Source organism: Mchenga conophoros, linkage group LG2 (genome assembly GCF_057382185.1).
Source record: "Mchenga conophoros isolate Kocher_MC1m ecotype Shallow Benthic linkage group LG2, M_conophoros_male_GT1.1, whole genome shotgun sequence".
In the NCBI taxonomy this organism is placed as follows: Eukaryota; Metazoa; Chordata; class Actinopteri; order Cichliformes; family Cichlidae; genus Mchenga; species Mchenga conophoros.
Genome location: NC_140527.1, coordinates 29,038,280 through 29,066,175, shown reverse-complemented (window position 1 = coordinate 29,066,175; position 27,896 = coordinate 29,038,280). Strand labels below are relative to the sequence as shown.

At 41.1% G+C, this 27,896-nt stretch overlaps 5 protein-coding genes across 6 annotated transcripts; 4 read left to right on the top strand and 1 right to left on the bottom strand.

Annotated features, from left to right (window-relative positions):
• Nucleotides 1-3,662: 3,662 nt before the first annotated feature.
• rack1 (receptor for activated C kinase 1) lies at nucleotides 3,663-7,567 on the top strand. Its single transcript, XM_085292739.1, has 8 exons — nucleotides 3,663-3,878; nucleotides 4,346-4,517; nucleotides 5,602-5,749; nucleotides 6,120-6,215; nucleotides 6,393-6,503; nucleotides 6,773-6,913; nucleotides 7,133-7,243; nucleotides 7,455-7,567. Exons 1-8 carry the CDS (start codon nucleotides 3,770-3,772, stop codon nucleotides 7,518-7,520), a joined length of 954 nt encoding a protein of 317 aa, XP_085148865.1. The 5' UTR covers nucleotides 3,663-3,769; the 3' UTR covers nucleotides 7,521-7,567.
• A 1,306-nt stretch (nucleotides 7,568-8,873) lies between these two features.
• On the top strand, nucleotides 8,874-11,564 carry nme5 (NME/NM23 family member 5). The gene is made up of 6 exons (XM_085292751.1): nucleotides 8,874-8,922; nucleotides 9,086-9,224; nucleotides 10,317-10,522; nucleotides 10,952-11,052; nucleotides 11,160-11,278; nucleotides 11,366-11,564. The coding sequence occupies exons 2-6, from the start codon at nucleotides 9,099-9,101 to the stop codon at nucleotides 11,447-11,449; spliced, it is 636 nt and encodes a 211-aa protein (XP_085148877.1). The 5' UTR covers nucleotides 8,874-8,922; nucleotides 9,086-9,098; the 3' UTR covers nucleotides 11,450-11,564.
• A 2,940-nt stretch (nucleotides 11,565-14,504) lies between these two features.
• Nucleotides 14,505-18,362, top strand: hnrnpaba (heterogeneous nuclear ribonucleoprotein A/Ba). Its single transcript, XM_085292726.1, has 9 exons — nucleotides 14,505-14,653; nucleotides 15,177-15,415; nucleotides 15,855-16,023; nucleotides 16,111-16,269; nucleotides 16,359-16,490; nucleotides 16,587-16,677; nucleotides 16,783-16,938; nucleotides 17,048-17,133; nucleotides 17,591-18,362. The coding sequence occupies exons 2-8, from the start codon at nucleotides 15,192-15,194 to the stop codon at nucleotides 17,116-17,118; spliced, it is 1,002 nt and encodes a 333-aa protein (XP_085148852.1). The 5' UTR covers nucleotides 14,505-14,653; nucleotides 15,177-15,191; the 3' UTR covers nucleotides 17,119-17,133; nucleotides 17,591-18,362.
• phykpl (5-phosphohydroxy-L-lysine phospho-lyase) lies at nucleotides 17,741-22,716 on the bottom strand. The gene is made up of 13 exons (XM_085292671.1): nucleotides 22,106-22,716; nucleotides 21,892-22,010; nucleotides 21,598-21,757; nucleotides 21,444-21,518; nucleotides 21,272-21,359; nucleotides 21,063-21,179; nucleotides 20,861-20,943; nucleotides 20,546-20,771; nucleotides 20,147-20,301; nucleotides 19,634-19,723; nucleotides 19,382-19,515; nucleotides 19,240-19,284; nucleotides 17,741-18,896 (listed from the first exon to the last, which is right to left on the bottom strand). Exons 1-12 carry the CDS (start codon nucleotides 22,162-22,164, stop codon nucleotides 19,241-19,243), a joined length of 1,350 nt encoding a protein of 449 aa, XP_085148797.1. The 5' UTR covers nucleotides 22,165-22,716; the 3' UTR covers nucleotides 17,741-18,896; nucleotide 19,240.
• Nucleotides 22,697-27,597, top strand: LOC146582187 (protein FAM53C-like). Of its 2 annotated transcripts, none has more exons than XM_085292705.1 (5): nucleotides 22,697-22,789; nucleotides 24,586-24,834; nucleotides 24,947-25,007; nucleotides 25,086-25,912; nucleotides 26,197-27,597. In XM_085292705.1, exons 2-5 carry the CDS (start codon nucleotides 24,751-24,753, stop codon nucleotides 26,431-26,433), a joined length of 1,209 nt encoding a protein of 402 aa, XP_085148831.1. In that variant the 5' UTR covers nucleotides 22,697-22,789; nucleotides 24,586-24,750; the 3' UTR covers nucleotides 26,434-27,597. The 2 variants fall into 2 exon arrangements, with proteins under 2 accessions (XP_085148831.1, XP_085148841.1); XM_085292715.1 differs by lacking the exon at nucleotides 22,697-22,789 and adding an exon at nucleotides 22,796-23,129.
• The last annotated feature ends 299 nt before the right edge of the window (nucleotides 27,598-27,896 follow it).

Sequence of the window (27,896 nt, the reverse complement as noted above, 5' to 3'; positions counted from 1 at the left end):
TATCATTCATTCATATACATATATATATATATATATATATATATATATATATATATATATATATATATATAAAAATAAAAAACACCCAGCACGCCCCTGCGGGCGGTTTATCCTTCAAGCTCGGGTCCTCTACCAGAGGCCTGGGAGCTTGAGGGTCCTGCGCAGTATCTTAGCTGTTCCCAGGACTGCGCTCTTCTGGACAGAGATCTCCGATGTTGTTCCCGGGATCTGCTGGAGCCACTCGCCTAGCTTGGGAGTCACCGCACCTAGTGCTCCGATTACCACGGGGACCACCGTTACCTTCACCCTCCACATCCTCTCGAGCTCTTCTCTGAGCCCTTGGTATTTCTCCAGCTTCTCGTGTTCCTTCTTCCTGATATTGCTGTCATTCGGAACCGCTACATCGATCACTACGGCCGTCTTCTTCTGTTTGTCTACCACCACTATGTCCGGTTGGTTAGCCACCACCATTTTGTCCGTCTGTATCTGGAAGTCCCACAGGATCTTAGCTCGGTCATTCTCCACCACCCTTGGGGGCATCTCCCATTTTGACCTCGGGACTTCCAGGTTATACTCGGCACAGATGTTCCTGTACACTATGCCGGCCACTTGGTTATGGCGTTCCATGTATGCCTTGCCTGCTAGCATCTTGCACCCTGCTGTTATGTGCTGGATTGTCTCTGGGGCATCTTTACACAGCCTGCACCTGGGGTCTTGCCTGGTGTGATAGACCCCAGCCTCTATGGATCTTGTGCTCAGAGCTTGTTCTTGTGCTGCCATGATTAGTGCCTCTGTGCTGTCTTTCAGTCCAGCTTTGTCCAGCCACTGGTAGGATTTCTGGATATCAGCCACCTCCTCTATCTGCCGGTGGTACATACCGTGCAGGGGCCTGTCCTTCCATGATGGTTCCTCGTCTCCCTCCTCTTTCTTGGGTTTCTGCTGCCTGAGGTATTCACTGAGCACTCGGTCAGTTGGGGCCATCTTCCCAATGTATTCTTGGATGTTCGTTGTCTCATCCTGGACTGTGGTGCTGACACTCACCAGTCCCCGGCCCCCTTCCTTCCGCTTAGCGTACAGCCTCAGGGTGCTGGACTTGGGGTGAAACCCTCCATGCATGGTAAGGAGCTTTCTTGTCTTTATGTCAGTGGCTTCTATCTCCTCCTTTGGCCAGCCTATTACCCCAGCAGGGTACCTGATCACGGGCAGGGCGTACGTGTTGATGGCCCGGATCTTGTTCTTACCATTCAGCTGACTCCTCAGGACTTGCCTGACCCTCTGCAGGTACTTGGTGGTTGCAGCTTTTCTAGCGGCCTCTTCATGGTTCCCATTCGCCTGCGGGATCCCCAAGTACTTGTAACTGTCCTCTATGTCTGGGGGGGGGGGGGGCTACATGAATAGGATGAGGGACCTATGGATTATATATATATATATGTGTATATATATATATATATATATATTTAATCATCTCAAAATGGCTCATGTTTATTAGTACACACAAAACACAACTTTGTTTTTCATGTATTTGGTCACGTGCCTATGCAGAAGGACTTTGAGGATGTGAAAATCAGTAGGATTCATTGTTTTGGACCCATTGATATTTGCATTAGATTTTACCAAAAGCCAAAAGCTAGAAAGTCTACAAAATAAATGGGACAGAATAGAAATACTAAAAGGGAGTCTAAGATCTGTGCAAACATTTTTTACGTTGTCACAGGTCTTAGTCTTGTTTAAAGACTAAGACCTGTGGATTTACTTTTGAGGCATTACAAAAGTCATAGTCAACAGATATTGCAATTCATTGGCTAAAGAGCCAAGACAAAAAATGAGAGAGACACAACCAAAGATTTTCAGTTTGTTAACCAAATGAACCATCCATCCATCCATCCATTCGCTACCGCTTATCCTTTTCAGGGTCGCTGGATCCTATCCCAGCTGTCATAGGGCAAGAGGCGACCCTGGACAGGTCGCAGGACTAACACACAGAGACAGACAACCAGTCACATTCACACCTATGGGCAATTTAGATTGTTCAATTAACCTATCCCCACAAAGTGCATGTCTTTGGAAGGAAGCCGGAGTACCCAGGGAGAACCCACACAAACACAGGGAGAACATGCAAACTCCACACAGAAAGACCCCGGCCTGATGGTAGAATTGAACTCAGGACCTTCTTGCTGTGAGGCAACAGTGCTAACCACCGTGCTGCCTATATTTATACATAAAGAAGTTGGCATTAACCACAACAGAAACACTGTCACCTAAACAAAACCGACCAAAACTTTAAGCATGGAAAGATGTGATATTGTTATTTCTATGTCAAATCATCTAAGACTACAATTATTTCATTTTTAAATATTTTCTGAGATGCTGTAATGGAGCAGAACCATTAGATCATTCGTTGTGATTACACCAATGTTTACATATGGTACAGTTCACTGATTACTGAGCTCTTGCTGTCTACACTCTTTGACAGCAGGCACTTTGATATGAAATTTGAGTATCAAAGAAGTGTTTCTGAGGAGCTCTGTCTTTTGGTAAAATAAACAGTTTAAAAAAACGTCTTTGATTAGGTCTGTCATGAGCATCTGACATATACACAATCACTCGGGATTAAATACCCGCGCCTGTGACAAAGCATTTCGCCCCTAGAGGGTGCTATAATTAAAAGCAAAGCTTCGCACACGTCTGAACAATTATAAAAAAAACCCTCAACGGGTGTAAAAAAAAAAATTCTGAATGACAATATAAGGTGAAGAAGTGAAGAAGAAAAATACAGATTAGAATCCAGATCAAAATGAAATAATCCATAATTCAATCACTGAAGTGGAAGAATTCACACACTGTATGCAAAAAGAATGAATTCTGCTGCTCATAGTTTCATACCATGAAAAATATACAACACAGACCTGGCTAATACAAAAACTAAACTAAAAAGAGTTAATTGTTTTAAAAAAAAGGTTTGTTTTTATTTGAATACCTGTAGTGAATTGCCTAAACCTTGCATCTGGCATATGTCCTCCATACAACAAGAGACTAAAACTAAATCTATTAAAAACTAAACTAAACATTTGGAAGCAATAAACAAAACCTGAAACTAAACTGAATTAAAAACAATACGTCAATATGAAATAAAAATGAAAACTAATTAGGAAATACATAACTATATTAAGTATTGAAAGCATTTAGAGCCAGGCAACAATTCCTTTTCTTCTTCTTCTTCTTTGATGAGCAATAAAATAGGTTGTACGTAAATACAAGTATTAGACGTTACATGAATTAAGCTCAATTTCTATTTGGGTAGAGAGCATTAACAAAAATGACTATAACTGCGTTTTGTGTTTTATTTATTATTATTATTATTATTGTTATTATTATTATTATTATGAAAAATGTACCTTGATACATTTTTATGATTGTTGTTTTACATGTTTGTTTGTTTGTTTTCGGGGCTTTTTGAGGACCATTTTTATCAAAACTTTTACTAAATATGACGCACATAGAGAGCATGAATTTAACATAATCTGTAGCACATACTAGAGGTAGTAATAGAGGTTTTGTTTTCGTTTCTTTTTACACACGTCGCTGTGTAATGGGCTGAAGTTCACATATCCCAGAATCCTCCGCGGGCCTCTCACCCCCTCTTAGTTTTTGCATCCGGGTCTGAACTTCCTTTTCCTCTGTGCCTAGATGCGATGAGGACCTAGGTTTTCCCGGACCTCTGAAAAATCCGAATCCATCCTTGCAAAAGGCACCACCGAACCTCGCCAAAATGACCGAGCAGATGACAGTGAGGGGGACCCTGAAGGGGCACAGTGGATGGGTCACCCAGATCGCCACTACGCCCCAGTACCCCGATATGATCCTGTCGGCGTCCCGAGGTGAGGCTTCCCCCGCCGGTTGCGCCAACATGGCTCAGATAGCATTATTAAGCTAGCTGCTGCCGCTGTAATGTGAGGCAGATACTTAAACTGGTGTGTAAGGAGCAGATAAAACATGAGTAACCACGTAATATTAGATAAAGAGGGCTCAAACTTTTACATAAAAAAGGTCCTAACTAGCTGGAAAGAAGCAGGTTAGCTAAGCTCACTAGCGCTATCTGTCGTCATCTGTAACAGACCCGTTGATGTCCATACTTGTTAGGAGGGTTATAGCACGTTTAGTTACCTGAATAAATGTAATTATTTAGCAACAAAACCCTCCTAACCTTCGTAGACTGAGCCCGTGGATCCGAAGTTTAACAGGTGTGCATGTAGTGCTAGCAATCGATGCATGCTGATGCTTAAATTATTCGTTTCCTGAATGAATATTGGACGTTGAGACATGAAAACGTGTTGCTTTTTTTCAGACAAGTCCATCATCATGTGGAAACTGACCCGTGATGAAACCAACTACGGTATCCCCCAGCGTTCCCTGAAGGGTCACTCTCACTTTGTGAGTGATGTTGTGATCTCCTCTGATGGACAGTTTGCCCTGTCCGGAGCCTGGGACGGGACCCTCCGCCTGTGGGATCTCACCACGTAAGTGCAGGGAGTCTTTACCCCTGGGCAGATGTTTAGAAGTACAGGTGAAAAGCCAAGTCTTCTAAATGACATTTGATTTTTTATGAATCACTTGAGTTTGAAGAGGCCTAGTTTCTCAGATCTGTTATATGCCAAAAATAGTCTTACAAATGAAGTGTTTTCTTAGTTAGTTTCAGAATATCAAATTGTTCTCTATGCCATCAGTACATGAGATCTGATACCAACAAAGCCTAAGTTGTCTAGATCAGGTCACACTGACTTTTCAGCAGTCTGATCGACCTCACGCAGACAGAACCACCACAAAGGTAATGGGGTGAAGGTCTGTACTCAGACAGGCACAGGTTCTGTCAAACCCATCACCTACCCTCTACCCTTAGTATGAGCTCAGAAAATCACACATCCATCAGCTGCTGTTACTGTATTTGCACACTGGACTCACAAAATCAAGGGGAAATGGAAGTTTGAACATAATTTAGCTGATTTTTGTTACTGTGTGGGAGCAAAGTCAGAAAACGAGAGGGTTTTTTTGCTTAACTGATTAAGGGCAAGTAGTATGGAAGAAACTGTAAGTGTAGCTGCATTCTTTGGTGATTTCACAGACTACTTGTGAACCCAAACCACATAGTTTGTCCTTTTCTTCACCTCTGGCCGTTGTGTTTTCCTTGATTTTTTTCATTTCTTTTATCACTGAAAACTCAGTTGAGCAGCAACATTGGTGTTTCTTGAATGGCCTCAAATAGCTGGCTTTTGGGTGTGTGCACCATTTCACTGCCTAAGATCTATGCTGAAAACAGTGATGGTAATAAATGTGCAGATGGGCCAGTTTTGCTGGATTGTGCATCCACAGCTTTAAAATCTTGAGTTGTATTTTTTATTTTTCAGTGTCAGTGTTCGCATTGTAAAACAAAGACACAAGAAAAACTGGTGTAGTAATTTTTTTTTCTGGCTCTTAAATTAATGTCTAGGCCTTGGACTCGTCAGTAGTATTTGGATGCAGTGGCAGCAGGCATGCATTGATTGGTTATGCTAAGGTGTGCAGTAATTTAGTTGATCTGAAATGCCTGCATATTTTTCTTCCTAGTGGTCTCACCACCCGCCGATTCGTTGGACACACAAAGGATGTTTTGAGCGTGGCTTTCTCTGCTGATAACCGCCAGATCGTGTCTGGCTCCCGGGACAAGACCATCAAGCTGTGGAACACTCTTGGAGTCTGCAAGTACACCATCCAGGTGAACTTCCATCTAATGCTCTCCTGCAGCTATCAGCCACTTCTTAATGCCTTAATATTATTTTGAACGAGACACTTAACAGTTAAAGATGCTAGCTTTAATGTAAAGCAACTAGATGGCACTTTATTGTTGACATCTACATTTTCCCCACATTGTTTGCCTGATTGTGATAAAATGATCTGGCAGATAATAAAACTTTGTTATATGGTTTGTCTGCTCGATGATTATTACAAATTTTGCATGTATTACCTGATCTCGTTGATGAGTACTATTGATGAGGGCACAAACCAAATAGCATCACGTGACGTTTTTAATACCAGCATAACTCATAATCTGGCTTTGAGAATTCACAAAGCTCTTTATTTTGCAGGATGAGGGCCACACTGAGTGGGTGTCTTGTGTTCGCTTCTCCCCCAACAGCAGCAACCCCATCATCGTCTCCTGTGGCTGGGACAAGATGGTTAAGGTATGTTACCTTTGTGGAAACTTTGTGTTGTGTGGTTTGCTCAGTGATTTAAAAACTTTTCGCATGGCTTAACTGAACTCAGTGATGAGAATTATTTATGAGAGCAAAGCTCAGATAGGCTGACACGATGGCGCTTATAACAGTGGAGGCCTAACATAGTGTGCCCCTTGCTCATAGGTGTGGAACCTGGCCAACTGCAAGCTGAAGACCAACCACATTGGTCACACTGGCTACCTGAACACAGTGACCGTGTCTCCTGATGGCTCCCTGTGTGCATCTGGTGGAAAGGTAAGGCAGAGTTTAACTGAATGTCTTTTTTTTTTTAAATCATTTTTACTCCACTTAATAGGAGTAAATTAAAGCCTGCAGGTTTCAACTATGATGTATTCTTTACATGCATCTGTTTTAATATTGATGACACCAGAGGCTGTTACTGAGTGATTCCTGCACCTTAAAGAGATCATCATTAGTGCTGAAGATTTTTAAAAGTGACTGTTTGCTTTAAATGTTACACAAAGATGTTTGAACTGAAGGATGTCTTCTGTCTTCCACATTAGGATGGCCAGGCCATGCTGTGGGACCTGAATGAAGGCAAGCACCTCTACACCCTGGACAGCGGTGATGTGATCAACGCCCTTTGCTTCAGCCCCAACCGTTACTGGCTCTGTGCTGCCACTGGACCCAGCATTAAGATCTGGGTAAGGCTTCACACTCTGGTCTGTGTGTTTAAAAATTAAAGTTGTAAAGGGCAGTGATGTAACCTAACATGCCAGCTGTATTCTATGATGAAAACCAGAGGCTGTTTCTGAGCTCTAACCTCGTTTGTTAGTTTAATAATAAATTTTGGTGCTCAACTTCAGTCACTGTTTTATACCTGTTAGTGATCACACCACCTCTTGGTTCTTCTTTTCTTGTAGGATCTGGAGGGCAAGATCATTGTGGACGAGCTGAGACAGGAAGTGATCAGCACAAACAGCAAGGCCGAACCCCCACAGTGTACTTCCCTGGCATGGTCTGCTGATGGACAGGTAAGAAAAACATATATTAAGCATGTCTGTCAGAAGAGGTGATTTTAGTGTTTAACCCCCTTGATTATTCCCATTCACTTTTACCTCTGATGTCCACTGGTGACAGTCCTGCAAATATGAGGGGCACTAAAAACAGTTATCTGAATATGATCGGACTATAAAACGGCAGAAATTGATGAGCGTTGACTTTATGTTCTCGGTTTCTTTACAGACCCTGTTTGCTGGCTACACTGACAACCTGATCAGAGTGTGGCAGGTCACCATTGGAACTCGATAAGAAATCCTCATTGAAGCAACTTTAAATAAAAGACTGTTTGGAAAGAATGTGTCCCGTCTTGCTCTGAACATTGTATAATATTGGTGGTTCTCATATAAGTTGGTTAATGTAAAATTTATTCATATAGCACATTTAAAACAACTGTTGATCAAAGGGCTGTACATTTAAGATGATCAAAGGAGATGAAATTGACAAAATTTAAGAAAAGAAGCATAAAATGAGAAAATTTGAGTAAGAAATAAAACAAAATGGAATTCATTCTGGTTTAAAAGCCAACGAATAAAAGTGGGTTTTTAAACTGGTTATGAAAGTGTCTAATGTTGGGGAGGTCCTGATGTGAAGAGGGAGTTTGTTGCACATTTCAGGAGCAATCACAGCAAAGGCCAATCTCCTCTGTGCTTTAATCTGGACATATGGACAGCTAGGAGCATTTGGTCCCCAGACCTCAATGATCTTGAAGGAATTTACCAGTTGAAAAGATAAAAAAGGTACAAGGGTGCTGACCTGTGCAATCCCTTGAAAAGTTAATAGTATTAAGTCTGATTTAAGAAGGAAAAATTAGATCTAGTATAATATTTAAGTGCAAGTTTGTGGATCTCAGATCTTGTACCTTTTACTCAATTGATATCTTTAGTTAATGGTTACTTTTCAGATCATGTTACAGATGCTCCCTGAATGATAAAAGCCTCTTATCTCTGTATCTGTTTTACGAATAAGATTTCAAATATATGAAGGGTCAGGTCTACTGTTCCTACTCCCTGAGTCAAGAGAGAGAAGCAGGTCACAGAGCAGCAATGCTACAGAGTATGAAGGTTTGATGTGATCTGTATACAAAGAGGCTCAACTTTAAATATGTGCAGTAAAAGTCCTCAAATAGTCAATTAAATGCCCTTTGAAAAGCATTAATGTCTACTTTAGTAATATTTAAGTGTTGCTTTAAAGTATTTTCACTGTCATCCTGGTAGTTAAACCAGGGTGGTAAGGTGCCCCCTTATACTGTGTACCCCAATGTGACAGTCCTCCATATTTAAATTACTTTGGTTTGCAAAATCTTCGAGTCACGAAAAAAGTCTGATTATCAGATCTGCTGCTGGAATAACACTGTTAATAGTTATTGCCACGCAAAAAGGGGGCATACAAGTACAGCTATCCACGAAAAGGTTTCTTCACTGAGCTATAACATAATCTCCCACATCATGTTTATTGTGATTCTTACTATACCCTGAGATATTTGGCAAGATTTTATGTAACTAAACAGATTTAAGAGAAGCTGATACATTTTTGACGAAGGGGGACAAATATTTATTGAACCTTTGAATTCGCGAGTTTTTACATCGTAAGAATTGTCCTGCATGCGGTGCCGTACACGTGCATCCTAGCAACAGACATACACATCCAGAAGGTGGGTCAGTGGTTTAATTGAACGAGTAATCGCAGTTTCGCTTTAAAAAAAAAATTTTTTATAATGAGGCTACTCAAACTCTTCATTGCCAGCTGTTATTAATATTAAGTAAATTAATATCATAAAGATAAACGTTACAAGCGTCTGTCTGATTTGATGTTAGCGAGCGAGAGGAGATGGATGAAAGTTCACCTCTTCGTATTTATGTGGAAAGAACACTGGCCATTATTAAACCAGATGCCATCGACAAAGCTGCGGAGATAGAGAATATTATCCTCAAGTCGGGCTTCACCATCCTGCAGGTATGTTAAAGTTTCTTACGTTGGTAAATTACAAGATGAGAACTGTGGGGTGCACTTTGTTGTGTCAGGGACGAGGCTATCCAGCTGAGGATTTTTGAGGAAATAATTTATCTATTTTCTATTATAAGAAGTGTGATATCTTCGTTCATATAAATGCCCCTTTTAAAAGTAATAGATTTTCTTCCTTTGCAGATATCAGTAGCGCAAAGGTTTTCCACTAAAGGGCGTTAATATCCAATGCAATTCAATTTTATACAGCGTCAAATCTCAACAGCAGTAACCTCAAGGTGTTATATTCTCTATGGTAAAGACCCTACAATCAAACGTCCTTCTTTGAGCAAGCATTTGGCAACAGTGGGAGGGAAAACTACCTTTTAACAGGAAGAAGCCTGTAGCAGAATCAGACTCAGGCAGGGGTAGACATCTGATGCAACTGGCTGGGGGTGATGGGACGAAGACAATAACTTAACAACAATAATAACAAACAATAGTTGATAATACAATCACTGGGCACTTTATTTCTAGTAAACCTGGATCCCCTTTTCCCTCAGAACCACCTGAATGTTTCATAGCATGGTTGTCGGAAACATTCCAGTTTGAGATGATTTTAGCTTTGTGACATGGCGCGTTGTCTTGCTGGAAGCAGCCATCAGAAGATGGGTATACTGTGTCATAAATCGATCGTACATCTGGTACCTGAAGTGTGCCAAGAAAATGTACCCCACACTATTACACCACCACCACCATCCTGAACCATAGATACAAAGCAGGATGGATCCATGCTTTCGTGTTGTTTATGCCAAATTATGATGCTCAGTTTATACTTCAGAAGATCTATGACTATGCATACATGCCTAAATGCATTGAGCTGCTGTGACGTGATTGGCTGATTAAATATGACAGGACAAACTATTTTTGCACATGGTAAAAGCAATTGAAGTATGCATATGCAAATAGCAAATAGCCTCAGAATACCAGCCTACTGAAATTAAACTGATCTACTGTATCTGATGTGGTTAGAGATAAATCATGACTGTGTTCACCACCATATGTGCTTTCTCTGTCATATCCAATATTTAATCCCTGCATTAGAAGCGGAAGCTGCTGCTAAGTCCAGAGCAATGCAGTGATTTCTACGCAGAGGAGTATGGAAAGCATTTCTTCCCCAGCTTGACGGCCTTCATGAGCTCTGGCCCCATCGTTGCCTTGATGCTAGCATGCGACAATGCTATCGCCCACTGGAAGTCCATCATAGGACCTGTCAACAGTGCCAAGGCCAGAGAAACCCATCCAGAGTGGTCAGTGTCATTGCTTGGGATAATGAAAAGTGGGGTGTAATTAGATTTTGAATAGAATAGAAGAAAATCAAAGACTGACATTATTACACAATATACAGTATACTGTGCAGCATGCTCACACTTTGGTGTAAAAGCACTTGAATATTTCTCTGCAAACCTGCCCCATCCTTGGACTCAGACAAATGAATAACAGTAATAATGTGTATTATTTACATGGCATTTTTTTAATATAAATTTGACTTGTATATAACTTACAGTGTTTGATTGTAATTCTGGATCTCAGCCTCAGAATTTTAGTTCACCGTGTCCTTTGACTGACCCATCATCAAGGCTTGGTATATTACTTTTATCAAAGGTATGGGTTAAAGGTCAGCTCTGTTAAAACTCATACGCAGATGTACAAATAAAGAATGCTGTACTTTTCTTCAGCCTTAGAGCAAAATATGGCACTTCTGAGCTACAAAATGCCCTTCATGGAAGCGATTCATTTCAAGCAGCTGTAAGGGAGATCAAATTCATGTTCCCAAACTGTAAGTAATTTGCACACCCACACATAATCTTCTATACATAGAGATCTTGTGCATATGCAAGTGTTTTGAATGCTTTTCATTCTTTGACCTGTGTGTTTTTTATGCAGCTATAATTGAACCCTTACCCTCAAGAGAAGAAAATGAAGAATACCTGAGCAGGTATATAAACCCAGTTCTGCTACGCGGGCTCACTGAGCTCTGCATGAACAAGCCACTCAACCCCATTGTAAGTATTAGAAGCTATACGTGTTCAGTCATTAGCCAGCTGTTTAGAGCTTTGTGAACATGGGGATTGTATGTTTGCTCCTGATAGATTTGGCTTGCAGACTGGCTCATCCAAAACAACCCAGACCAACCTCAAATATGTGAAGCAGTCGTTGTGGAAGAGGAGCAATGAGAGGCAAACAGTGGGGAAAAAGGAGCAATGAGCACAGAGTTTAATGTCTTTCTTTTTGACTGAGAAATGAATCTGTTCAACGCTATAATGAAATAAATCATATTTTCAGTCGTAAGCATCTGTTTGCTTTCTGGCATAAATCAGCAATAGACTGGTGATCTGACTAGGTTGTACTTCACCTCTTACCTAAGCCCCAGAATTTGGGTTAGAAAAATGGATGGATGGATGAAAGTTAAAAGTCTTCTTATCACTTAAATATAGACACAACTTCTTAACCTTTAACTAAATGCATCAAAAATGGCTGTGGCTCAGGAGGTAGAGTAGGTTATTTTCTCATTAAAGGCAAACAAAAGTGTTTGGTTGAATTAAGCTTTCATAAAAGAAAGAAAGCACTTTCTTACTGCTTGTAGTAAGGTTTGAACTCTCAAAGCACTTTCTAAGCATTAAGAACAATTCAATGTAAAGTTGTGTTAGTTTGTCCATTTACCTTTGAGCCTCTGAAAATGGGGGACTGCGTGTACAATTGGCTGTCATTCCTGAAGGGTCATGCAACACTTTTGCCTAACTCCCTGAAATAAAGTTGCACTGTAATTTGAATCTTGTGTGTCTGTGTTTTTAAATCTATGGTGGCGATTACTTATGAACCTAACTTTATCACGCTGGGATGAAAGGTCTGGAAATATTCTCTGTAATTTAATCTTTGAATAATTTGATTTGGGCAGCTCCTTAAACTATTTTACAGCAGGTTTGGCACTAATTGAACATACAGTGTTGTGACAAAGTATATTTTTCAAACTTATGTCCCATATATCCTCTGATAATTGTTAACCTAGGTCTACTTCCCATTGAGTTGCAGTGGTTTTAGCCCTAGCTGGGAAAATACGTGTGTCTGGTGCTGCACTTTCAAAGTCACTCGTGTGTGATCTTATGTCATTTTTTACCTTGAGATATTTAAAGAAGTCTCATTGTGAGTGAACTTGACTTTGTTGGAAGGATATGAAAGTTACTTTTAGGTAAAAGTGGCCATGTTAAATATTTCTTTTATCCTCCGTACAAAACAGTGCACCATCTGACTTGGAAGGGGGAAAGAAAGTATTCAGTATTATTGGCAATAATACTATTGGTGACTGTTTAATGTCGAAGAGCCACTCCATCTCCAACCCAGCAGGTAACACTGCTGGTCGACAAGGCAGTAGACAGCAGAGTAAATATTTGGCAGCACCAAATAACAGGACAAACAATTTTATAGGGTCTGCAAATGACGCTGTTTAAAAAGAGTGCATTTTGAAGTAGTGAACATGGTTGCACTGAATCCATCCGATAACCTGGGTCGACTGTATGAACCCAGCTGAGATCAGAATGTTACTTGTTGACAAAACACTCAATAACTTTATTTGATTTTGATGATGATGAGATGAGATAACCTTTATTTGTCAGTTGCAGGTCTTTTGCTCACAACCGAGATGACAGACCTTGCCGACCGTACATACAATACAAACATCACATTGGGGAGACAGGTCAGGCTAGGTAGCGAAGAAAAAAACATCGAAATGTGCAACACAAAAGGATAATACAGGAATGCACAGGTATCAACACACCATAACACAATAAACACAGTCAAGCAATATTTGATTTTGAGTCAGTTCTGTTGCTGTTGCTCCACTCAGATTGATTCACTATTAGTGAAAATAATAACTTATTTGTGCATTTGGGTCTGCTTATTCAGTAAGAGGGTACTTCCAATACCATTTCCTACATTTATATGCTAAGATTGTTGGAAACGGATGATTGCAGTTACCCAGCTGTGAACATTTTGTTCTGCAGTGTGTGACTCTGTTTGTTCCTAACTCACCAGGTATACAGAAAGCTGCTTATACTGTAAACACAAGTGCTTATGACTAGCTCAGGATATATTTTTTTCTTAAATAAATGGACTGAAGCATTATAACCCAAGTGTATATCCTTTTATCACACACATATTTCTGGTAAAAGGATTTAGAAAAAGAATGACAGAAAATTATGAGTTCTGTCAACACACTTCAATGCTTTTGTATCTGATTATACATATACAATTGTGTGTATTACAACCTCAAGCCAATCAATTAGCTTTTACTGTGCACTGAAGACATTTGAGTGTGAAACCAAAAGATGAATTTGAGAAGAGAGATCAGTTTCATTTTTTTTTATTGCCGTTACTGGCATCTAAATGTGTTTTTTTTAAAACATAGAATATATATAACTACATCAATTCTATGACCCATAGACTTCATCATATTTCTTATTTCTTCATTAGTTCATTAGTAGTCTCTTCATTAGTTATGTCTCTCCAGGGTTCTTTTTCAGCACCTTTTTCAGGGTTTGTCCTTTCAGTCTTTTCTTCATGAGTTGAAATGTTCAGCTGGGTAAAGATCTGGTGATGGCCAAAACCTCTCATGCCACAACCGCCACTGTGCTTCACAGATAAGCAGATCCCTTCTTTCTCCGTATATTGGGCTTTCCATCACTCCGGTGGAGGTTAATCCTTCTCTCATCATCAAACTGTTTAAGAACAGCGGTGGTTCATCTTTTTACTTTTCTTTTAACTTCAGTTTGACCTTCTAATTTTTTACCGCTGGTCAGTGGTTTGGATTTTGTAGTTTGGGCCCTGTTGTGTTTTCTAAGCCTCCTTCACAAGTCTTCACAGGTGAGAGCAAAAGAATTAAACTGAGTGAAGGTTCAGGGCTACTTCCCTATTTAAATAATCAATAAGGAAAAAATAGATTATTAATGGATTACTGTGCCAGTGTGTTTTGTTACTTTATCTGAGCTGTTTTACCTATATCTCGCACTCTATGAATATGGATATAACTTGATGACGTCACTTTATGATTTTTTTTTTTTATTAATAATGAAAACTTCACTGGTAATTTTCAGACCAAGTTCCTTGAGTGGAGCTGAAATTACCGAGCAGTGAACACACCATTCTGAAAGTACTCTGAGTTCCTTCCTGAGTTCTCGAGGCGTGAACATCTTTTGTAGAAAAACAGAAAAAAACTGTCTTACATGCCATTGGTCGGTGCCGTGAATGGCAGCAGAGATTTTCCAATCAGAGGGCTTCTGCGCAAAAAGGTCGTTTTTTTCTCCTGCTGGTTCTAGAAAACCAACCACGAGTTGCCGTCGTGTGGGAGAATCCATCTTGAAGAGAGCTCTCCGGTTGTGTGATTAGTAAGTACGTTTCTGTATTTCATTAGCCTGATTAGTTTTTTTCTCATTATATTGTCACGTAAGTAATGCGATTCTTGTAATCTATCTATTTTTTAAACAGTTGTTTTTTGGGGTACGTGCAGGTAATTTTTGTAGTTATTAAAACTGTAGACTGATATTGCGGCCGTATCGGCCTCGGCATTACGTAACTGCGAATTTGAGTTGCATAGTCCCGGCTCGGTTTATCAGCGCGATACATATGTGTACAACTTTTCTAATATTTGCCCTTGGCAGTAATGCGCTAAAGATGCAGTTTGGTTACTGTGATGTGTAAGTGAACGTAACTCTGTGGCCATTTCCCGGCACTCGGTAATAAGCGGGGCTCTCTGAATGCAGGGAACGCGATCGCGCCGGCCAAAATGGTGGGAAAAGCACGTATTGGCACCATGGAAATGGCGAGGCATGCACGGCATGACACATTATATAACCCCCACAACTGTATCACTAATTCCTTACTCTATCTTGTTTGTGTTGGGGGACTTAGGTATAATTGTGCAAAATGTCTGAGTCAGAGCAACAGTACATGGAAACATCGGAAAACGGCCACGAAGTCGACGATGATTTTAACGGAGCCGGCCTCACTGAGGAGGGGAACGACGACGACGACGGCGCCGCCGCGAATGACTGCGGAGAGGACGCAGGGCCCGAGGACGACGACAATTCGCAAAACGGCGGCACGGAAGGAGGCCAGATCGACGCCAGCAAGGGCGAGGAGGATGCCGGGTGAGTTTAAGAGGCCTGCTGTGAATCTGTGAAGGAAGCAGGCGTCCCTAATGAGCGCTAGCGGTTTGCCACGGCTCTTTGTTCAACCGGCCTTTTGTTGGCGCCATGTGCAGCGCGGAGAGGGGGGGGATGGGCGCCACTGTAAAGATTAAATCTAATATATAGTTGCTTAGAAAAGCAGCAGATACGGGGTGGGTGCTGTGCCTCTACCATGGGGATTTCTCACTTTATTAAACCGGCCTTGAAAGATGGCTAACGGCTAAAAGCTAAAGCAAGTGCTACCTACCTACCCCCCTACATTACTGGGTCACCAGATGTTTTGGGACAGCCTGTATATCTACACCCCTGGTTCTACCCACTACCACTACTGTGTGAAGCTTGTTAGTGGGGGGGTGCCTGCAGCTGCTGCTGCTAACAGTGTCCCTTCTCCTGTGCTCAGGAAAATGTTTGTTGGCGGTCTCAGCTGGGACACAAGCAAGAAGGATCTTAAAGACTACTTCTCTAAATTTGGCGAAGTGACAGACTGCACCATCAAAATGGACCAGCAGACAGGCCGGTCAAGAGGCTTTGGTTTCATTCTGTTTAAAGACGCAGCCAGCGTAGAAAAGGTAAGTTATGTAATTATGTGGACACGTGAGGCATATTTTCACAATGTGGGCAATTTTACATGTGTTTGTTTTTTCTTTGTCTAATAGGTTCTTGAACAGAAGGAGCACAGGCTAGATGGGAGACAGATTGACCCCAAGAAAGCCATGGCCATGAAGAAGGATCCAGTAAAGAAAATCTTTGTGGGCGGACTCAACCCTGATACTTCAAAGGAGGTCATTGAGGAGTACTTTGGGACCTTTGGAGAGGTACATTAGAAGCACCTGTCAGCATCTAATGGAATTAAGTGGGTATATTGGAGGTGGCTGCTACAAAACTCTGATTTCTTTGTTTGTAGATTGACACCATAGAGCTTCCGCAGGACCCAAAGACAGAGAAGAGGAGGGGATTCGTATTCATCACGTACAAAGAAGAGGCTTCGGTGAAGAAAGTCATGGAGAAGAAGTACCACAATGTCGGTGGTAGCAAGGTAATGGCACAGCAAGCTTGCCGGCTGAAATTTAGTTAGCCAGATTTATAAGTCTTTGCAAACGTTTAACACGATGCTCTTTGTGTGACATTGTAGTGTGAAATTAAAATCGCGCAGCCCAAAGAGGTCTACCTGCAGCAGCAGTACGGTGCCCGTGGATACGGTGGACGTGGGCGAGGACGTGGAGGTAAGCACGAAATCTGTGTGCACTTCAGAAGACTCTTGATTTCAATCATGGCCTAAATTTGTTTCTGGAGACTTGTGACAAAAGCTTTCTACTTGTTATTTCTAGGCCAGGGCCAGAACTGGAATCAAGGCTACAACAACTACTGGAACCAGGGATACAACCAGGGCTATGGTTATGGACAGCAAGGCTACGGATATGGTGGCTATGGTGGCTATGACTACTCTGCTGGTTATTACGGCTATGGGGGTGGCTACGATTACAGTAAGCGATAAGTGGCCCCAGGGAAAAGAAACAGAATGAGAGAAACTTTATTTTCTTGGTCCTCCTTTTTGTACAGAAGAACTCAGTCCCTTTTTCTCTTGTCCTCCAGACCAGGGCAATACAAGCTATGGGAAAACTCCAAGACGTGGAGGGCACCAGAGTAGCTACAAGCCATACTGATCACACATAGTGCAGGTATGCATTTCTGCATCATCCGTGGTAGTATGAGAACATAGCTGTAACCATTAGTGCCTTCTGACCCCAGAGATCTCCATCTACTCTAAGTCCATTCCAGCATTGTTGTGGGGTTAGGGTAGGCCGCCTTGTGGGGTCTGTGATCATTAGAGATGGATTCATTCCACCTGTCGGCCATCTTTAGATGAACCTGTACTGCGACTGTTTGATCAGTACGCGTCGAGTTTGTGGTGGTTGAAAGCGGGAATAAAGGACTGTTTCACCTTTCACCAAAGTGCTAGGTGTAACAGCTAGAGGTCGTGTCCCCCTCCCTTCCCAGCCCCTGCCCCCGTCCAAAAAGTGTGTCTGTCCATCACTGACCAGTCAAACTCATTCATGCACCTGTCTGTCTTTGTGTAACTGCATGCCGCATTTGGTTTATTCTCAGTAACGTTAAGCACCGTGTTTTTCTCTCAAGGTCTAAAGTAAATAAGAAAAAGAGATCCATGGTCTGACTACAGCGAACATGGGCTCTGGCTTTTCCTTTGGAGTTGGCAGAAAATTTGGACTCATGCTCCATTTGTACAGATCAAGTGAGGAACTGGGGAAGCAAATGTCACTTTTCCACTTTTTATTTTATATTGTTTTTTGTTTTGTTTTTTTTTGTGTCCATTTACATTTCCAGTGATGGAAGTGTTATTTTTACTGTACTTTTTGGTACCTTTTTGAATCTAATGTATTGTATGGTTGTATTTTTACATGTCTACTGGATTTACAGATGAGCAAGAGCTTTTAAAGCTCGCGAATAAAACAATTTTTTTTTTTTTTTTTTTTTGTTTCTTCATTTTGTTTTGGTGTTTATAGATTTTGTTGTTCTCCCATGCTGAGTGTTGGATGTGAGTTGCATGGCTTCAGATGTGGGGTGAGGTTTAAAAAAAAAAAAAGGGATTTATACTAATCAAAGGGTTCTTTGTAAGAGTGTCAAATAAATATTTGCAGAAGGCCTTGTAGACAAAGACAACCAGCAATTATTTGGTTTTGTTTTTTTTTTGTTGTTGTTGTTTTTGTTATTTTGGCTTTTAAGGAGATTCTTCCCCCATCATGTCTGCAATTTTTAAGTGGCTTTACTAGTGTTATTCAACTGAACGCAAGCCTGTTAAATGTAAGAGGGTATTCCCTCTCTCACTGGAAATTCATTCCTCTAGTGTCTTTGGCAAATTGGTAGAAATAAACTTTTGGTTTATATTACACATGGATCTTTCTGTTATTATTTGTAAAGTTAACGTTAAATGTTTTTGTACTGTTAACTGGCTTGCTTGTTTCGTCTCAAGTAATGTTAACATCTCCATGGGAAGCTGTGGGAGAGGGCTTCACTACCTGCAGGATAACTTGCTGAGTGTAACACCCACCCCACTAGATGTTAAACTGCAATACTTGAGCAATTTTTGTGAATGTGTCCGGGAGTTATAGTTGTCTGGTAAGTGCTTCACTCTACCATGCTGTGTATTAAGAACATGTTGCCAATCAGTGTTAAGTCACAGCTGATTATGTGAACTGCTGTCAGCAGAAAAATGATACAAGAACCAGGATTACAGTTAAAAAAAAAAAAAAAAAAAAAAGTTGTCAATATTTTCTTTAATTTATTTATTTTGTATTATAAAAGTGTGGAATTTCAAAATGTCATCTTCTGGTAGACTACATTTCCCAGGTGGCAATGATATGTTGTGGCTTGTAGTGTTTACCTCCAGTCTGTGGGGTGTCATCAGAGAGGTGACTGGTATGATCTGTTGAAAATGAGAATGACTAAAACATTTGCATTGATATTTCACTTTAAATGGGCATAGTTTGAAACGAATGACGACGCTGATCCAGCAGTACCGTTATTTAAAATTCACTGTCACCGCTTTGATATTCTCTGAATTATTAATTTCCAGATAGAAGTCCAACTTCTCTAAAGTGAACCCCCACAGTAGTCTGTGTTGAGTGGAAGAGGCAACATGTTCTGTGAAGCTGTTTGGTCTACTGGAGCCTCAAGAACAGATTTTAATCTCTACCTCTAAATATTATGAATGTGACCACCTGACTCTGTCTGATGCAATTAAAATGTTTTCTACAGGTTTGACAAACCTTAGATGTCTTCCTTTTCCAGTTTGAGGTCACTGGCTTTCATGTCTGAAAAAAATGAAATGGTTATATTTTGGTGTTGAGGTTTTTATGGACTGAGTAGATAGCATGCATATAACCTTGTTTACAATGTTAGTCAGCTAACCTGTAAGGATGCGATCAATACATTGCACCACCAGCTCTGCATTCTCCATGCCGAAGCACATGGGAGGCTTAAACTTCAAGACGTTCTCCCATGGGCCATCAGTACTGACACATATTTGATCCTCCTCCTTCAACCTGATATAAAGAGGACAAACTCCAATCACAGAACAGCACTGGGGAGTAAGCTTTTTTTTAAAAAACATAAAATGTAAAAACTAACTGATAACTAATATGTTGCACTGCAGTCCCTCACCTCTTGACCACATGCGCTGCAGCTTCTGTGGCAGGAGTCTTCTTCTCTCTGTCAATCACCAACTCAATTCCCAAAAATAGTCCAACACCTCTACAGAAATAAAGACATGGCCTTTTATTGGAATTATGAAAGAATTAGCATACTTGTCAAATATATTTACATGTTAAGTATTCACGTTAGCAGCGGTTTGCAGTCCATGTCTGAAAATCTGAGATTTTTGTCATTCATATCTAGCTTTTTATACTGCAAAGGGTAAACACTACCAAATATATGTATAATAGGGTATGGAGGACAATTTCTATACATTTGAATAATTGAACATTTTTAGATTAAGTAAGATCAAAACACCACACCTGCAAATAAAAGTGAGATGTCAACGAGGCACTGTAAACATGGACATGTCTGTAGGCAAGCTTTAATTAGTAGAGTCACTGGACTTCATTATACGGCAGCTCAATTAGTTATTTTTTAAGTGCTATGAACTGCAGGATACCGCTGACATAGCATCCTTACCTGACATCTCCAATTATTTCATGTCGTGCTTTCAGTTTTGTGAGCAAATCTTTTAGGTGGGCTCCGACCCTCACAGCATTTCCTCTTAAGTCTTCCTCCACGATCACATCAAGGACTGCTAGGCCAACTGCACATGAAACTGGAGTCCCGCCGAACTGCATGAAGTTGGAGAGTAAAATGAGTGATTTATCTTTAGAATATGCATAAAAGCATTATATTTAAAAGTAACACAGGAACTGTGAGTGAAATGTACGTTTTAAGTCTTAAAATGACATTTCTCTCTTAATGTCATTTTAATATTAATGGTAAAATGGTAAAATAGCTATTATTATCAAATACCTGGTTGTGTGTGGAGATCGGGCATTAATTTATGCTACATTAAGGTTTCTGTATAGTCACCGTATTGAAGTACTCCACTCCGTTGGCTGTAAAAGCTCCAGCTATCTCTGCAGTGGTTGCTACGCATGCCAGGGGATGCCCATTGCCCATCGGTTTGCCCATGGTCACAATGTCTGGGCAGAAATCGTCTCCCTGAAGCTGAAAAGCCCAGAAATGATGTCCCACACGCCCAAAACCTGTCTGGACTTCATCTGCCACAAACACGCCACCAGCTGAGCGCACATATCTGTGGAGAATACGACGAGGAGGCACCACACTTTCATTGTTGTACAACCAGCTGAGCAAAAACAACCAGATAACTGAAGAATTACTCACTCTGCAACTTTAGGAAAGTATCCTTGGGGCAAGATTATTTGTCCACCAACACTGGGCAGGGATTCAGCAAAGAAGGCTGAGATCTAAAGAAAAACAGATAATAAATATGCACTATAAGTGTAATGTGCTTATTATTAGCACTGTTCTGAGCGTGTGTAGTAGAGATTTTATTGAGCCTGCATGGAACTGGGTTATAGTGTACCTTACGGCCTTTTTTGTGAACATCCTCTATAAGGTCTTTTACTGTATCAGCATATGCTTGGCCTGGGTTGGGGTGATCTTCTCTGTATATGCCTCTGTAAGTGTCTGGTAGAGGTGCCTGGGAGGATGAAAGAACATGTTCTTTGAGATCAGCAGGAGTCTATTGCTGGGTAGCAGTTTTTGTGATAATAGGTTTCTAAATTTACACACCACATGAACCCATTCTTTCTGTCCCGCCAGTTTCCGGAACTTGTAAGGGCTAATGTCGATGAGAGACATTAGATGCCCATGGTATGCACTAGTGTAGAAGGAGAGCTCATTATAACTGAAAAGCATGTGTAATTGCAGGGGTGAAAGGGCTGCAATGGAGCAAAATACTTACTGGTCAAGAACTACGACATCTTCATGTTGGGTGTACTGACGTGCCAAGCGTAGGGCAAGATCATTGGCCTCTGAACTATCAGGAAAAAAAAGATGTAATTGTACTTTAGAGAATGCTTTTTTTAAGGAGTATGAGCGTGCAACAGAATACTCACCCAGAGTTAACAAAGTAGAAGACACACAGTTTCTGGGGGAGGGTAGCAGCCAGGCGGTCAGCATACAGGACTATGTTGTCATGCAGGAATCTTGAATTTGTGTTCAGGACGTCCATTTGAGCTGCTGCAGCCTTTGTGATGGCGGGGTGACAATGACCCACTTAGAAAAACATACATACAACATGTCAGTAAGGGCGTTAAAACGTCCTGCCACTAGGTGGCAGAAGTGTAATACACTGTATTTTTTTAATTGGTTAGAAAAAACGGACTTGAGACTGGATGATAATGTTTTACCATGTTGGACGTTACTGATACAGTCCAAATAGCGTTTGCCATTTTCGTCAAATAGATACTGTCCTCGTGCTCTTACTATTTTCACCGGGTCTTCTGAATAAAACAGTTTACATGACTGTCTGTAATCAAAGAAATCAATACGTGTCATTTGCACTATATGCACAATAAGCCTGTGAGCAAGCACCAAGAAAACACCAAGTTTCATCTTACATACCCGATTAGCCTATTCCTCATTGCAAGAGTTTCTTCTTTCCGAAGTTCTTCTTGCGCCATGACAACTTAATCTCTGGCTCTTTTAATTTCACGTATACCAAATACAGATACAAATACAATGCCATAAACTATAACAGCTATTGACTAGAAACTTATGGAAAACTGTTTCGCTAACTGACCCAATACGCATGCGTCGGTGGCAGAGCTGAGTTCACTTCCCACTAAGTTCAAACACTTTGTAGTTTTAACTTTTCTTTTCCCCTGTCACAGGTAAGGTAGGGTATCTAAATTTAATAAATATTTTATTATTCGACCTATATTATAAAATACATTTGCCTTTATTGTTAGACAGGAAGATTTGAAATTACGCTCTCGCTTTAACCAGAACGGTGTCACTGTGGGACGGTCAAAGTGACAGAAGCTCGTAAAATAATTGCAATGTGTTTTGCTGTGAGTTCAGTTTAATTTCCTCCAAAACAACAGAAAAAAACAATAGTAAACGTTATACATTTCTGGTATGTCTAAACCTCATTTAAGCATCTCTTGAATCACCAGTTGTAAAGGCATGTGACAAAAACACCCTCTCAATTGGTATCGTCCAGAAGCTATAAATACTCAGTTAATCTGCTCGCCACCCGGTGCACTCGCTGCGCAGCTTTGGTTGCTTAGGAACGCCTGAAAGCAGGTAATACATCAAGACAGCTGTAGCATGCTAGCTTGCAACCAAGCTGCCTGACCAAGCTAACGCTACAAGTGATTTAGACATAGACTGTTGGGTTAGCGTTAAATTTAGGAACGCAAATTTTCATACTGGCCTTACAAAACGTAGCTATAACCGACTGGAATGACAAGCCTCTAACCGGTCGCAATCAGATCTATTGTAATAAACTGACGCTAGTAATTTTAGTGCATTTATCCTATGAGCTAGCTGACAACTTGGTGCTTCACTGGCTGCATCGTGTTCGTGAGCTAGCTTACCACATACCACCTTGCTCACCGGCTATAATCGGAATCCTATCGATCCTGTAAGTTTAGCATTATTTTAATGTGTTACATTGTAACGAACAACAGCTGGATTGCAGTTCATGAATTTTAGCTGATGGGCAGAAACGTGGTTTGAGTAAGCTGCGCAACACTGTGTTAAACTCGCTTGTTTTCCATTTTTTAAATATTTTTTTTTAATTTTGTTTTTTTAAATACAGTGTCCTTAAGTCAAAGCTATTTTATCAAGGTGGCTGTGCTAGAGGTTTCTTGTCATTTCGACAGCGTCCTATATTTTTTTTCTTATGCTGATCGAATGTATGTTTGCTAGTCACACTGAAAAGTGATGCTAAAGTTTTATACTAGTTACTTGACAGCTCTTGATTGTGTTCAGGACATGACAGTGGAAAAAGCTTGGTCTTGTGCCCCTTAAATAATGTCTTGTGGCATGTGGAACTAGGCTAGCAAATGCACTGTTTGCCACAAGGAGGAGGAAGGCCCTGGAGGCCACATCTTGACTCAACAGTGATTGAACGAAAGTCTCTTAAGTGAGCTGAAATATAAATGCCATCAAAGGGCCTCAAAGTTGCTAGATTAATATTTGGTTTTTTTGAAGGGGGGTTTTCCACCCTACATGTGCTCTACACATTCTTTTAAACAGAAGTCCAAAGGCTAATGGGTCATGTTACATTTTAATGCAACGGTCATTCTGTGTCTTTTACTTTCAATTTGAGATGTACAGCACTGAGTAATAGACTTCCTGGGATTCCATACATGGGCTACTGCAGGGGAATCTTCAGGTGTTTGTGCATTCAGTAACTAATGTTTTTGTTTTTTTTTGTTTTTTAAGTTTTTGATTACAAGTAGAGTAGTTCAGGACTGTATTTGGTTTGGCCTCAAGTAAGTCCTTGAGACCTGGTCACTATTCTTTTGTCCCCTTTACAAAGATACTATGGTATGCTTCCAGCCCCTGTCCCATTCATTTTTCACACACTTCCCCCTCCATCCTTTCCCTTTTAGTCTTTCCCTCCCCCTTCCATTCTTTACTACTCACAACTTTTGTCATTTCAGTTTATTGGACCCTACTGACTTGATTGCAAAAGTTTTCACTTGAGTTGTAGTCTGCATCTCCTTCGAAATAAAATTTTCTTTGGAGTCCCATTTGGAATGACAATATGAACTTAATTTGATGAAATGTGACGTGCTGCTTTGTTCAGGGTCACCTCATGTCCATGTGTGATTCTCGCCTTAGTGAGCATAAACTTCTGCTCCTGCATGAATGAAAGGGCAACTTATAAGCCCTAGCTTGGTTCACATAGACCTGTGGTCAGTGTTTGGTGTGCAGCTTTTCTGTTCCTCTTGCTGTGGGCTTTCCCAAACAGAAAAACAAACATTAGAAAGTACCCTCTGCCCCACAATGACTAAACTAGTTTGATTTCTCTGCAGTTTGTCTAACCACTTATTTAATTTGTTTCAATCTATTCTCACCTGCCTCTCTAGGTTGCATAAAGATGTTGGTGGCAAAGTGAGGAACCTGGTCAGTCTGGCTGGTTGAGGTGTAGAGGGGACGCCACAAACCACGCCAGAACTCTGACTAATGACACTTTCACTGCCCTTGGTAAATCTCCTCATCTCCATGTCTCTCCCTGGATCATAGCTACAAATATGGTGACTCTTATAACAGAGCAACTTCGTAAGCAGAGTTTAGAAGAACCCTATCACAAGGCCTTCTCATTCAGTGTGAATGTGGTGAGTTGGATGGTTTAGATGGAACAAAGTCTTGTCCTTCAAACTGATTTTGTTTCATTGACTTGGTTTTCTCACTTCTGATTTTGAAAACAAGTCATTCTGTTTGTTACAGTCATTACCTACAGTGGGCTCCAGTCCCACTGTCTCGTGGAGTGCTCATAAAACAACACAAGGCAAGTTTAGTGAGTTAAGAGCAACATTTGTGACCAGTGGGGAAATTGGCCTCATGTTTATCTTTTTGGCATTTTCAGAGAGCTACACCTCAACTACACATCCATCATCTGTTGCCAGTGTTTTGGATGACTCCTGTGGACTTGATTCACTATGGCCTACTTCTCAATCTGGAGAATCACTCCAGAGACCAGAACGTCCCTTCAAGGCTTTCCAAAGTTCACCTCCGCCACCTCCAAAACGCCACTGCCGGTCCCTCTCTGTTCCAGAGGATCTGTCTCAGTGCCGCACCACCTGGCATCCCAGCGCATCAAGGGTTTGGACCCCGGTGAAACGTAGCTGTCACAGTGGTGGAGCATCTAGTTCAGGCTCTGGAGCCAGCTCTTTGCCACTTTGTGGTCCTAGTTCCTCCTTCCCCTCTTCCTCCGTACACTCATCTGCTAGTCCTACCTTCTTTAGCTTAGCGCTATCGTCTGACTCCCTGATATCATGGGGCTTCCCATGGGACCCCTGCGATACACTGAAAGGAGCGTGTTCTGCATCCTTTGCTACGCCTTCTTCGTGCTCTTCTTCACCGGCCCCGCTGACCTCACACTATGTGCTGCAGCGTCGCTTCTCCCTCTCCCCTGTACACATTCAGAAATCTCCTACGGTGCCCTTGCCCCCCCAACCCTGTGCAGGTTCAGCCTTGAAATATGGCCGTTCTGACTTGGAGCACCCAGCGCTGTCTCCGTCTCCTACTTCAGCCTGCAGCACACCATCCTCATCTAGGCGTGGCCTCCACCCTGCTTTGCCACGTTGCCACTCGCAGCCCTGTGACATGCGCAAACCTCGCTTAAAGAGGCGCCATGACCCAGATGTTCTGCCCTACCCAAGGCCAGTCCTCGACTTCAGCAAGATGACACAGGTGAGCAAGGAAGGTGGTCCATCAGTGTTACAGTACCTCTGTGACGGAGGCTAATAGTATTGGTGAGCAATCAAGTTCACTACTTTCCTTAAATGTAGCCTTCTCTTTGAGACCTTTTGTGATCTTTTTTTTTTTTTTCTTTTTTTGCTTTTATCTCATCACTTATGTTTTACCACTTTATCTTTATCACTTATTATTTGATGCAAGGACGCAAGACAGTAATTATTTTTGTCTATAAAAATAGTAACATGATGATCATGATGCACATGGTTTTTCCTGCTTAGATTGGTAATCGTGAGAGCCCTGCATATGGACCAGGTAGCGGTTTGATTCCAGTGACCTCACAGGTGGAACGACGTTCGGCTTTCTCTCCGGCAGAGTTTCTGGGAAGAGCCAGCATCGGGCCGCTCAGTGAAAGTGAGGAAGAGGAAGACGAAAGGAGGCCTGCAGATGGAGGACAAAAGATTGTTTTTGAAAGAGACTGTACAGAATTGGATCTGAACCTTATAGAAGAAAACTGATCGCTCCTTGGTGCTCTCAGTGTTATAACTGCATCAATATCCATGTTAAGCACACCTGCAGGCTTATATTTTCTTTTTAATATAACGTGCTCTTCTGGCAGTTGGTGGAAACCTGCTGCCCTCTCTATACAAATGTCCAGAGTTTAAAAGTAAGATCCAAGGACCCCATGTGGGAGGCTAATATCCAATGACATTGCTGCGATCATAACACTTGAGCTTGCTCACTATTCAAAATTGCACAAATTTTGTTAGCGCTGGCCTGTTGAAGCACTCCTTAAGGAAATGTGCATGAGCGAATAAGCAAGATTTAATGCGCACAGATTTTTGACTAATATTTGATATTAAGACAAGTCTTAATTAGCATAAGCCACTGGTTTGCATCTTGATGGCCTTACATATCCTTATCAAAGAACTTTATTGCCAGAGGTTGACAGAATGTTTCTATTACATGACGCACACTAAATGCCAGTAACTGAATGAGACCGATTGTTGTTCAGTGCTGCTTCTGATACTCGAGTAGACTACTTTTGTATTTGGCTGACTGAATTAAATGTGAGCTGTTTAACAGTAGCTAAAATGTTGCTGTGTGTAAGATTAAAAAAAAAAAAGCCCATACAATAAGTATCCATATTTAATTGTTCTGTGTATTTAACAGGATACATTCCACTTTTTAAAAATCTCGCCTAAAGCCTCTTCACTTTTACTGCTGTTCTAACTTTTCAGATATATTCTGCTTTTCTTCTGGCACAAACGACATAACACACCCTCTACGTTACATTATCTTTTTGGAGTTTGTGTAATTGCTTTGACATTGACACATCTTGTTAACAGTGACACGGCTTACATAAACTGACCATGCCTTAAGCTTAAAATACAGAGTTCTTGGTGCTGTGCTCTTGTTTTTCACAGCCAGGCTCCTGTTTGCACTGATTGAGATATTTCTGAATTCGAGGCACATACACTTCAGTGGTCAGTCGTATGAGTGCTGCAGCTGGTCTTCACAGGGCACAATGTAACGGGCTGTACAGTGGTTTGAGTGAGTACATGCGTCCAGCCATTTCTGAGAGTGTATGTAACGAAAGAGTGAGGCTTTTAAGAAATGATTTCTTTGGCTGGAAATATACTTGTTGCACAATTTATGTACAAATAAATTTAATAGAATTATTTTTTTTTTCCCAAAAAGTGTCTTGTCCTTCTTTTCTTCTTCTTAAATGAATATGAATGTTGTTTCATGCTTGGACCCAACATAAAGGAAGTCAGGGGGCAGTAGATAATTGGATTATTGTGACACCTAGTGGCTGATCTCAGTATAATAGTCGTGCTGTATGGATATACTGTATAGTCCAGTTTGGGTTAGTTAACATAGATATTGACACACATACACCTACATTTCGCGCTCGGGGAGAAAATGTTTTTCTTGTAAACTATATTGTAGCTAGCTGTAACCGAATTACAAATTGAGC

Excerpts from the sequence above, each read along its gene's own strand:
- rack1 (XM_085292739.1), top strand. The coding sequence starts at position 3,770 with ATGACCGAGCAGATGACAGTGAGGGGGACCCTGAAGGGGCACAGTGGA. Across the intron at positions 3,879-4,345 it reads GATCCTGTCGGCGTCCCGAG|ACAAGTCCATCATCATGTGG; the intron begins GTGAGGCTTCCC and ends GCTTTTTTTCAG. Across the intron at positions 4,518-5,601 it reads CGCCTGTGGGATCTCACCAC|TGGTCTCACCACCCGCCGAT; the intron begins GTAAGTGCAGGG and ends TTTTCTTCCTAG.
- LOC146582187 (XM_085292705.1), top strand. The coding sequence starts at position 24,751 with ATGGTGACTCTTATAACAGAGCAACTTCGTAAGCAGAGTTTAGAAGAA. Across the intron at positions 25,008-25,085 it reads TGCTCATAAAACAACACAAG|AGAGCTACACCTCAACTACA; the intron begins GCAAGTTTAGTG and ends TGGCATTTTCAG. Across the intron at positions 25,913-26,196 it reads ACTTCAGCAAGATGACACAG|ATTGGTAATCGTGAGAGCCC; the intron begins GTGAGCAAGGAA and ends TTTCCTGCTTAG.
- phykpl (XM_085292671.1), bottom strand. The coding sequence starts at position 22,164 with ATGGCGCAAGAAGAACTTCGGAAAGAAGAAACTCTTGCAATGAGGAAT. Across the intron at positions 22,011-22,105 it reads ATGAGGAATAGGCTAATCGG|ACAGTCATGTAAACTGTTTT; the intron begins GTATGTAAGATG and ends CTTTGATTACAG. Across the intron at positions 19,285-19,381 it reads TATTGATCGCATCCTTACAG|ACATGAAAGCCAGTGACCTC; the intron begins GTTAGCTGACTA and ends CATTTTTTTCAG.
- nme5 (XM_085292751.1), top strand. The coding sequence starts at position 9,099 with ATGGATGAAAGTTCACCTCTTCGTATTTATGTGGAAAGAACACTGGCC. Across the intron at positions 10,523-10,951 it reads AGAGAAACCCATCCAGAGTG|CCTTAGAGCAAAATATGGCA; the intron begins GTCAGTGTCATT and ends ACTTTTCTTCAG. Across the intron at positions 11,053-11,159 it reads CAAATTCATGTTCCCAAACT|CTATAATTGAACCCTTACCC; the intron begins GTAAGTAATTTG and ends TTTTTTATGCAG.
- hnrnpaba (XM_085292726.1), top strand. The coding sequence starts at position 15,192 with ATGTCTGAGTCAGAGCAACAGTACATGGAAACATCGGAAAACGGCCAC. Across the intron at positions 15,416-15,854 it reads AAGGGCGAGGAGGATGCCGG|GAAAATGTTTGTTGGCGGTC; the intron begins GTGAGTTTAAGA and ends TCCTGTGCTCAG. Across the intron at positions 16,024-16,110 it reads ACGCAGCCAGCGTAGAAAAG|GTTCTTGAACAGAAGGAGCA; the intron begins GTAAGTTATGTA and ends TTTGTCTAATAG.